Here is a 12,279-nt window from a genome sequence, read left to right on the forward strand (position 1 = left end):
ATGAAAGTTGATAGTTCTATCAATAATTTAGAGAGAATGTCTCTCACAAATCACAAAACTTCTTTCAAAATGAGTCTTAACTTTGTCAAAAAAAAAAACAAAAAACAAATCAACATAATCCTAATAATACTAGGCCTATCACCCATCCAATAAGTGATCTTATTAGCTAATAGAAGGTAATGTTTATAAAAGTCTTCAATTAAAAAAATATATACAAACAATTACAAAGGTCCAATACAAAGCTTCTTTCTTGGTCTTTAATGCATGTGCTTATCAAATTTATTTTTTGCAAAGCCAAACTAAAGAAGTTACTAGTGTATTACAATGTTAAACATAAAGTGGTCACCCTTTTATCATCAATAAACAAATGAGTAGGTTGAATTATATAACAGATAAATAAAGAGAATCTTGCATAAAATTGTTTCCCTCTTAGAAAGGATTGATCTACCAAACTAGATGATGTTCTATGGGTATATATTGTACAACTCTCAAAATATTTGTTAGTTTATCAGCTTTTAGTTTGAATATGGAAAGATTTGTCACTTGGCAATAGAACTTGAGCATATAACCTGAAGCTAAAATTCCTAAATTATGATTATATAGAATTTATAACTAAGAGGAAACAATAACTAGTAGTGAAACTATAAAAGATTATATTCACGTCTATGAGTCCTTAAAACACTATAAAGAAAAGACTAATCGATTTTATGATAAAATGTTAATCAAGACGGAGTATTATTTGAACTTTATAACTTAGTCTCTTACATATATATATATATCATAGTATAAAGCAAATGAAAAGAGAAACTAAAGAAATATCATCTTTATCTTCTTTTTCTTAGTTTTCCCTTAAACAAATATCGTATGTTGAGCTCTACTCCCCCTCAACTTAGAATCCTCTTTAAACATAGTGAAGATCTTCCTTTAAACTTTATCTTCTCCCCTTTAAATTATATATTCTCACTTTTAAAGTTTATCTTCCTTTCATTCTCCTTTAAGGAGCATAAAAAAATGTGGCCTTAGTCCAACTCTTCTTTGTTTAAGGAGATTCACATTTAATGCTCACATTGCGTTTAATGACTATCAGGCGATAGTCTTTCCTATATAGAAAATCACATTATCTGATCAAATAGCCTCTATAAAATCTATAATACTTAAATTCTCTGTAATTAAATTAAAACGCTCTTCATCCATGACTAGGAAAATGATGCTCCATATTTGAACAAAAATTTGGTTCTCACACCTTGGATTTGCTTTTGTGGATAAGTGAAATGAACTTCCAATCTCTCTATTAGATCTAATCTATGATATCTAAAGCAGACAATTCTTTGTCTATTTCTTCCTTAATGTTTGATCCTTTAACTGCATTTGTTCAACGTCATCTTCTAAATCTAATAGTCGTTTATTAGTCTCTTCAAAGTTTTCAAACGCTACTTTGTCTCCATCATGTTGTTTTAGGTCTAAGGGAATGTAGACTTTGCGATTATCATGTGTCACGAGTATCCAATGTCCAAGAACCAACTTAGTACCTCCTCTTTTCGTAAACCACATTTGCAACACGAACTATAAACTGTTTTGGTACCAAAATATTCTTGAACCCTTTCTTATTAGTTTTTACTAGATGTCATTTGTGTTTGCACACACTTGAGTGTCTAGGCTTAGCATTGTTGATACAAGTAGTTACAATATTTTTCTTACTCTTGAGGTCATAGCCTATACCAAACTTATACAATGCATGTCTAGAGTTTGAAAAGAGAAGGTTTAGAGCTTTTGGAACTCTAAATAAACTTTGTAAAATCCTTTTTACAAATGATTATTTTTCCTTTAAGAATTTTTATCTTTTCTACATCTAATGTATGAGTCTATTCTAGATAAGAGCTTTTCATTTTCAATAATTAAAACTTTAAATATTTATTTTGATTTAAAATATCGCTCAAAAATATTTGTTGAAACTGTTGAAAAGATCTTTGTAAAAAAGATCATCCTCTTCCTTTTTATTAAACTATGAAAAAGATGAGTCAGATGTTGTTTCAAAAGAAAGATTGGGGCTAGAAATCACCTCATCTTCTATGTCTACCATAAGACATATATTGTCGTGTTATGTGTTTATCCAATGTCTAATCTCGAGTATAAATAATCCAATGTAGCAATCAAACTCTTCTTCTTGAATATTGGCCTTTTCTTGAGTTCGAGGCACCCAATCATCATGTGTCTAGCTATTCTACATTCATAACATGTGACTTCTTGATTCTCTTCATCTTTCTTCCCATTGGAGAAGCCTTCATTTTTATTACTTCGATACCAATTGTGAGAAATAGGTGAAATATGATAAGTGTCATAATTCAGTAATATTACATATAAAAATATAGGTATTTATGGATTTTAATTGATAAAATAGTCATAATTTAACCTCTAATTTAGGAATTTGAACTTTTTTACATATTTTTGGATTATGAGATGAATAAGAATGATTTATTCCTAATTTTGTTCTATTTTCAGGAATTTAAGGAGAGATGAAGCAAAAAGATATATTATGAAAAAATTATGTCACTTAGCCCAAGCCCAGTTAGGTTAAATAGAAGGCGTGAGACATAACCTTTGACATCATTGGGAGAATAGAGAGAGATAGAAAATCCTAGAGGAGGCAACCGTCAAGGTGAAACATCCTGGGTCTTTTTTTCTTACTTTCCATGCTTGTAATGGCTAACATAAGTGGCTAATTCTTTTCTTTGTGATTAGGAGTAGTCTAATCAAAATCATATGTATTGAGGTGATATTTATCCATAATATTTAACTTTTGATTGATGATTGGTATTATCATTTTATTCTCAACTATTCATGATTTTGATCCTTAGATTTAACTAGAAAGTATTTCTAAGTATTTGATCTAAACGATAATGCTTAACATATTTGAATGCTAGGAATAGATTTGAAATGTTAATTGCTTTATAACATTTGTTTGTAATGATAAGGAGTTTTTATAAATATGTGAGAAATCGATATTTAGGAGACTCTCTTAATAAATTTGTATGCAAAGAATCAATATCAATGATTTTTATATGTGCATGAATATCAATCAAGGTTAAATATTATTTATTTATTTTTTTTAAAAACACAAACGAGTGAGAATGATGAACCCTAATCCCAATTTTCCCAACTGACTCATACAAATCATTTACTAGCTTTATTTAAATTTATCATACACACAATCTTTCAACAAACTTTTACATATTTTTTTTATATTTAGTGAATATTATATTTGAGAATTTAACTGTTCCTTGTGGGTTCGATATCCGTCTTTAGGGATAATTTATTACTTCTGACACAATACACTTGCCATAATCAAGTTTGTGATTCTACTCCATTAATCATGAACTTTCTCACCTAAGGTTTGATTGTCATAGTTGGAAGTTTTGTGAGGGTTTCACTTCGAACTTTAGTGAAGCCCAAACTTTAATATATGTGAAGGTCAACTTGATTGTTTGCAATGCTTTGAGGTTTTAGGAGGACACACGACGAGAAACTTAACAAGTTTCAGGACACATAATCTATTTAAATTCTTCTAATAAAATATTTTGTTCAATTTATATATATTTTTTAGTAAGATATTGTTATTAATTTTGTGTGTAAAATATGATAAAATTATCCATACCTAAATATCAATTATTTCAAAATTAATTCTATGTCATGGTGTTATATTTTCTAGTAATTTGTTGGGTAGAAAATTAATTTCCATTTACATACTGATAGATAAGTAGATACAAATTAATTTTTATCCAAATAAAATTCCTTACACAAATATCTTCCTAAATGAAAATTTTATCTAGCATACTAACTCCTACATAAAAATTCATAAGTAATTGTGGAAATAGATGAAGTATGCATTCAAAATAAATTGAGGCTAAACTTAGAAATACAATTACTAATGAAAGAAATTGTGACTTTCTTTGAATATCTCAATTACATAATAAAACTTAATTTTAGAGAGCATTATTCTAATGACATCAACTACAACAAAGTTTTATATGGTTGGAAACAAATTTATTGAGTTTTCATGTAGGACTAGTTCTTGAATATGTTTTGGACTGATGCAGGTGCTTACAATTATCCAAAACAAATCTCAACTGATACATCCTCATACGGCTATGACATACAAGTACATCCTCCTTTTTTTATACGAATTGCAATACTCTAATACTCTCATTTATTAAATTTTTTAATTACCAATAAAAAAAAAACAATAAATTGAGAAGGAAAGTATTTGACTAAATTCATTAGAGTAATTGTATTCAACATCCCTTACATCTTACGGATAAGATGTATAGAGTAATATAAGCATGGTTCAATCGTTAAATTACTTAATGAAAGTTTATATTTTATACTATTTGTAACAACTGTTGGAGATCCCACATCGACTAGATATTAGAGTTTTTCATTGTATATAAGTGGATGCAAATCTCATCCATGAGCCGGTTTTATGGGGTTGAGTTAGGTTTAAAGTACACTTTGTAATAATAACAACAAAAAAATATTATAAGAAAATTTTGTTTTAAATATGCTATACACATTGCTTAGTTGCTACACTGTTATTATGCAAATTTTTTATGCCCTTCGAATGCTATTCAACGTGATATGGGTAGTCAACAATTTATTAATATTAAGAAATTGTGATCAAACACTTTGTCTTTAAATTCATGGAGCTGCCACTTTGTGTTGGCGTCGTATGAAAGTTGCTTTGTAGGGAAGATTAATTGACCAATAATTTGCTTTGGTGGTGGAAAAACAATTATAAAAACTGAAGACTGAATCTGGCTGACCAATGGTCCCAAAGACATAATGAGATGAAATGGGGCCATAGAAACTTGAAGAGGAGACCAAGAATACTTATTGTGAATGACTTTGTCCCCTTGTTTGTGAAGGAGTAATCAAAAGTAAGTGTTTGATCATTAAAATCACACTCCTATTGTTTCATCACATTTTATTTTCTTCAACACCCTTGGGAGCCTTCTCCTTTGCTTCCTCCTAAAAGAAAGCTAGCTACAATGGTGATCCCACCATTCCTTGGTGTTTTAAAAGAATCAAGTGTAAACCATTGAGCACTATTCTCCTGCTTTTTTTAAACACATAACTTTTTAAGCACTACAATTCATTTAAGGAATTGATTTCTCTGGACAAATATTTTTTCACATGTAATAAAAGAACAAACTTCTACTAAAAAATTTATAAGATAAAATTATATGCATGACATTGTAACACCTTTAAAAATAATCATGTAATATATATATATATATATATTACATATATATACATATTTTTTTCTTGTTGAAATTTTTTATTTCTCTTATAAATTTATAGACATCATAGAAATCAAGCAAAACATCCATAAACTAAAATTTATAATGTATCTCTTGTATTAGCTCACTTTTTGTTGAACTCTTCCACTTGGTACATTATTTGTTTATGTGTAAAATAAAGTTATTATAAACAAATAATAGCACAACTACAAAAAGAACAAGCTAGTAATTTAAAATTTTCTTCATAACACATAATAAATAATAATACTAATAAAAAAAAATAGCTCATATAAAATATTTTTTAATATCACATTGACATAAATAAAAAATTTCTCCATCATACGTACTTAAGTGTCTATGTATCTCATGCCACAACCTACTAGCATCGCTTGCCACATCTCATAGGCAATCACACTCACATTCCATCAAATTCATAACAAAAAGACACATGATGACTTCTAGAAGACTCATAATGCATTGAATATAGACTCTAGAGATTCTAAATATGTTAAAGTGTCATCCTCTTTGGCAATAAACATTATCCAGTCATGTGACAAGGCAAATTTCTATGACTTACAAGACCCGGTTCTATTTCAAACTGCAAGTTAAGTCGTAAAAACCTCCATTGACTCTCACTAGTTGATATTTTTCTCTAAGTGAGTTCAATAAATAGGAAGTCAAGATAATTTCTTTCTAGTTACACAACCTAAGTATTTTAATATAGTATGCTCTCCCTGAAAATAACTATGTCAACAAACACCACATGGCATATCACATCCCTAATGTCATATATTCTTATTCATATATTCCAACTCAAATTAAATACTAATAAATTACAAATTTATCATTCTTTCCATTATAATAATGTTAAAGCATAATATAATGATAAAATATAAAAAATTAGTGAAAGATAACAAATTTTAGCATTTAAATACATTAAAACAAACGTTTTTCAAAATTTTAAAAATACTCTTTCTTAGCAATCACTTTTATCATCCAATGAATTAAGCACATGTTGAGATTTTACTACTCACCTTTATCTTCGCTCAACCATAGGAGTCAGCTAGTCCAACATCTTTTAGTCACCCAACGATAAAAACTTTAAGATTTTCACTAAATAAATGACCATATGGTTGCCCACAGGCCAAACCTATTGGATTTTCTATTAATTGAATTTCATTGGACGAACAAAGTGGTTGCCCACAATTCAAACTTTTGCAAAAATTTACAATGTGTATCAAATTGATTTAAACATGATTCTACTTCATTGTTTAAAATGAAATTAAGAAATTTGTTCCTAAATAAGATCATATTGAACCCATTTGAGTCAAATTGCAATATTATACAATTAACTACTAAACATACCACCTATCTCACTTAGAATTCATCAGCTCACATTATACAATTTTTCATCTCGATCACTTTCAACAAGTCATATCTCAATCATACCACACATAACTAATTATAAATGTCTTTAAGAAACACTAGTCAAATAGCAAACATAAAATATTTTCACAATTATCTCAAAATTGATCAACACATCTACTACCGATATCAAAGTCCAAAATATTTTGAATATCTCCGGACAAAGTATAATCCCTGAATAAAACTCAATATAAGTCATCTTCACATATAGATCATCTACCATTAAGGTACTCTCAAAACTATAACTGACTTCTCTTACCTTTATAACCTACTTAATCAAAATTAAGCTCCTAATTTCTTTAATATCACAGGAAAGCTAGATATGTCTGATAAAAAATCTAAACATATCATCACATATTCCTGAACTAACAGAGATTCATCTTTGTCTCAGAAACAACATATGCAAAGTCATATCCCTAGACATGCCACCTTTCACAAAAAAACAAACTCAAGAAAAAGGATAAAGAGAAACTTACTCAAAAATAATTTTTGGTCTAACATTATTATTTTACTCTCCATTAAAATATCTAAAGTGGACTTAAATATAAAAACAAATAAACAACTATTTCAAAAATTTAAAGAAAAGATAGAAAAAAACTTGTTTTAGAAAATATGATAATTTTTTATGAAATAAAGTTTGAATAGTTGTATTTTCTAATTATAAATTTTTTAACTTACAAAATAAAATATTCATCCATACTCATTTAAATTACTTTTACTCTTAAACAAATTAACTCGATATTTATTTCATAAAGATTTCAAAAATATAAAAAATAATTTTTTTAAAATTATTTTACACATAAATTAAACATAAAAATCTAAAAAATTATAAACAGAGTTTCTATAAATTAATTTATGTATTTTTTTTCTATTTCAATTATTAAAATATTCGTCTCATTAAAGTTGGGATACATATTGACTCCTCTCCCTTTTCTACTTTAATTTTCTTTTGATTTTGTTCCACAGGAAAGGGCATATTTGGGACTATGTGTCCTTTAGAAAAACAAAAAGCAATTTGACAAAGGTAAAATATCTAATTCACAACCGTACTTGTGGGGAACACCAAATAATTATTGAAAAATCAATACCTTGAAGCTTATGGGATAGAGAGATACCATATCTCTTATCAAAGTTGAAATCAAACGTACATTTTAATATTTATTTACGTTTCAATTGTTAAATTTCATGACATTACTTAAATAATAATAGTAATTTATCAATCACGCATTATATTTTAAAATAAAAGAATACGGCGTAATATTATTCAATATGCAACTATTAAAATTTAGTTTAGTTATAATAAAGAGTTTGATTCAATAATTAAATTGAGAAAATCTATGACATATAAAAATTGTGAAAAAGTATAATCTTGTCAAAGTTATAACTTATGTCAATAGATTTCTCTCTCTCCACGTATTGTGGCCAAGAGACAAGATGATTAAGCATATTTTCACTTTCCAAATCCACTTGACCCTAATCACTCTTTAGCCACCAACAACTTTAAATAAATAAAAAATGCACAACAAAGACTATAATTTATCTAGTAAATACCCCACAAATATAACGCATTTCTATATAGCATGTTTGAACACACTATTCTTTTCATCTCTTTCAAATCAACACCTACAAACTTAAAAGATCCAAATATGTTCATCAATTAGAATTAAGAAAAGAAAATTAAAATTTAACAAAGTAAGGATTAGTGATAGGTCGCGAGTTTTTTATTAGCATGAATTTTTTTTTTCTTTTTATTAAAATGAGATCGTTTTTATGATATTGTAACATGACACGATTTTATTAAAAAAGTGAAATTGTGTCAATGTACTATAATTTATGTAATTATTTTACTTTTCCTTACAATAAAATAAATTGTGTCATCCTAACATAATTTTTTATAATAAAATTATAGTATGTTAGTACGACTTTTTCAATCATGTAAATTTTGAAAAATGATCCCACTTTAATAATAAGAAAAAAAATTACTCCATAAAAAAATCAATAGGTCGTCATTACTAATTTTCATTCTCATTTTACTATATTTAAACTCATTCAACTATTAACTAAAAATAATCGTACTAATTTTGTTTAGGTTTTTTTTTTTTACATTTTCTTTATGTGATAGTTAGAAAAATATTTAACATATACTTATTTTCTTTTCATCTACCTTTCGCTCAAGATTTCTTTCTGTTTCTCCACCCCTCTTCTGTAGTTTATCACTTTTTCTTTTTCTTTTCTTCTTATTCCTTCCTTCTTCTTCTTCTTTTTATTGTTACATAGATTAAACATTAAATGATTCTTGTAATATAAACTTTTGTATGAGTTAAAATATTATTTTTTATGAAAAATGTTACTTTGATAATTGTACAATAAAAATCACAAATTTACATATAATATAATTTCAAAACTGTTTCACTTCTTTACCTAAGATCCACATTTATAATTTGGTGCATCAATGTGAATATATCAACACTTTTTATTTATTTATATATATTTCTTTTTTGTTGAAAAATAAAACCCTAAAACTTATGTACATGCATGTATCATTGCTTATGGGTAACCTCTTTAAAGTTGAACATCACATGACACACATATATACAATACACTCTTGTTTGAGACACATCTCACATAGGCTAACAACATCATTACACTACCACTATGCAATATTATTCCTCAAACTTATATCTTAGTTGGCATCTCATAGTTTACATTATGCACACCACCCCCCAAAGCTAGCTAGCTACCTCAATTTCAAACCAACAAAGAACTTGATTCACTCCACATGTCCCACATCGAGTATCACCATCATACCCTCTCTCCAAGCCTCACACATATATAAACCCTAATTTCCTCATCACAACCAACCATCCCATGGACAACAAAAAGAACATCAGCACATCACCTTCCTCCGGCGACTCCTTCTCCTTCCGGAGCACGCCGACACCGGACTCGGACTTTGAGTTCGGCTCCCTCACGCCGGACTCCCCCTCCGCAGAGCCCTTCGCCACCTCCCCAGCGGACCACCTCTTCCTCAATGGCCGTCTCCAGCCCCACTTCTTCCCCCTCCCTACCAGCCGCACCAGCAGCACTAGAGACTCCCTTCTCTCTTCACTAAGCAACAGCACCAACAGCAGCTGTAGCAGCGCCAGAACCAGCTCCAGCGACAGCTCCGAGAGAAAATCCTTCCACAATAAGCTCAAGGGTGGTGCATTTCTGTCAAAAACCCCCTCACATTATCAAGGGTACGGGTGTTCGCAGAGGTGGCAGTATATAACTCCCATGCCGGCGTTGAACCGTGAAGGGTCCTTGCGAAGAAGAACCGACACGAACCAAGAGAAGGACAAAAGGACCATGAGGAGGAAGAAGAAGAATAACAAGAAGAAGAACAAGAAGAGTAAGAAAGAGAATAAAGGGGTGAGGTTGAGATTCGGGAGGAGGATTCTACGGTGGTTTGTGATGGCTTGTAGAGAATGCCACGCCATGGAACCCTCCAAGGGTTGTAACAGAGAGAAGTGATGCCGTGACATAATTGGTACATAACTTCATCTGATAAAAGAGAATCATGAGTTGAAATATGTTAATCCTTTCTCTGGATCTTACTATATTTTTAATATTTAAATATTGATCAAGCGATAGTGTGGTTAGAGAAAAGAGATGTGACGATGATATTGGAAGGAAATGTGAATAGCTAGTTCTGCAACTTCTGCTCACTTTTTTGTTTTTTTCTTTTACGTACATGGGAGTTTGGGAAGATATTGGTAAGATTTGTGCATGTGGTTGCCACATGAAACAGTTTATTTTTGTTGTCGAAGCAAAATAATTAACGTAATGGTTTTGGGTCCCCAAGGAACTATTATGACCAAAAAGAGTGGTCTGAATTTGACCACTACAGAATAATTTTGACTAGGATTGGGTGTGCAGTGAAATTGTTTTGTGATAATGTTATTTAGCTACGGAAAAATTCTGATTATGTAACCGTTTTCTCTATTGTGTCACTGGTAACTTTTTTTTAATCTTTCCTTTTTACTATCTTAATTAACATGGTTAAAAAATAACCATATATTTCTTTAAATTCTTCAATAAAATATAGTGTTTAATTAACACTTATTCTTTTTAAACAGAAACTGAAATAATATTTCATTTTCTTGAAACTCACTTTAACGAATAAATATTGAGTAATTTAGGATCACTAAAAATTATTTTCCAATTTAATCTATAATATATATTTCAATTTTTAATTTACAAAAAAAGAACTAATACTTCACTGTATATGATGTCATAAATAACTAAAAAATATATGTTAAAAAGACATATATAGAAATTATTGTGAAAAGCAAGTATAATATACAAGAAACAAGTAAAATTGTGTGTTAAACTTTTTTGTAATATTTTGAAATATCAATGTATGATCAGATGATGTTTTAAGTTGACAAACTTATGTATGTTTTGCCAGATTTACACTTGATAAAAAAGTCAGACACAATTTTAAGCGAATAAACTCATTGTTAAGATATTTTCATAAATCTAGTTCAAAAAATCCTTCATTTTCAAAAGTTAAGAAGATAGTTCAACAATATGTAATCTAAGATCTAAGAGTGTTTAGAGTAAAGAAAGATTTACGCTTGATGTTTTTATATTGATGTACGTGTTAACCAAGATTATGTCTAGTTCTTTATCAAATTAATCAAGTTTCACTAAACATATTAATTATCACTACAAATATAAAACGAGTATTTTTTGAACCTTAGTCACTTTTAACTAAAATTGAGTATTGTTTAGATCACAGTCACTTCTGACTAAGACTGAGTACTATTTCAAATGCAATCGCTTCTGGATAAAAACGAGTATTCTTTGTAACGTTACCACTCTTGACTAAGACTGAATATTCTTTATAACACAACCACTCGTAGTTAAAACAACTAAGTTATAAGAGAGTCTAATTAAATGATAACAGGTTCGCTCACTAAAAGAGGTGTTGCATCTTACAACGTATAAAATATTAGGTTCATTGATCTTCTAAATAGGTAAAGAACATGATAATGTTCTATGACGAGCTAGGGTTGCAAGCTTAAAATTTTATCTTCATACATAGATAATAAATTAATATCAAGTGTTGTTGTCTGTAACACTTTTTCTTAAAGGAATCTTCAATTTATGGAGAGTTTTGAAAGATTTGTTGCAAATTATTGAATCGAGCTCTTACCTCTAAACCAAAAGCTATAGTGGATAGTTAGGACGCAACTCTTTTTACTTAAACCCATTTGAAAGATCTCAAAAGGATCTTGTTGTATCTTATATGGTCCACTAATTTGTGCTTGTGTTATAAGAAAAATGTTAACTAAAATCCAAAGTTTCTACATAAAGCCCTCAATTGCCTCATAGTAGAGTATTGTTCCTTTTTTAGTATGTGGATCCAATATGCTGCAAAGTTGAAGCATGGAAGTGGTCCCTTCCAGTTTTAGTTGAAAAATCATTTGAGACTATCCTCTTCAACAACCTTTTCCACACCAAATTCCTACCAACACCACCATCATCTCCCTTACATTTGATCAAGTTTTACAAT

At 29.2% G+C, this 12,279-nt stretch overlaps 1 protein-coding gene across 1 annotated transcript; it reads left to right on the forward strand.

Moving 5' to 3' along the window:
* Nucleotides 1–9,339: 9,339 nt before the first annotated feature.
* Nucleotides 9,340–10,419, forward strand: LOC137833291 (uncharacterized). Its single transcript, XM_068641653.2, has one exon. It carries the CDS (start codon nucleotides 9,588–9,590, stop codon nucleotides 10,230–10,232), a length of 645 nt encoding a protein of 214 aa, XP_068497754.2. The 5' UTR covers nucleotides 9,340–9,587; the 3' UTR covers nucleotides 10,233–10,419.
* The last annotated feature ends 1,860 nt before the right edge of the window (nucleotides 10,420–12,279 follow it).

This window comes from Phaseolus vulgaris, chromosome 11 (genome assembly GCF_051622355.1).
Source record: "Phaseolus vulgaris cultivar YP4 chromosome 11, ASM5162235v1, whole genome shotgun sequence".
Classification (NCBI taxonomy): Eukaryota; Viridiplantae; Streptophyta; class Magnoliopsida; order Fabales; family Fabaceae; genus Phaseolus; species Phaseolus vulgaris.

Coding starts and splice junctions, on each gene's coding strand:
- LOC137833291 (XM_068641653.2), top strand. CDS start 9,588: ATGGACAACAAAAAGAACATCAGCACATCACCTTCCTCCGGCGACTCC.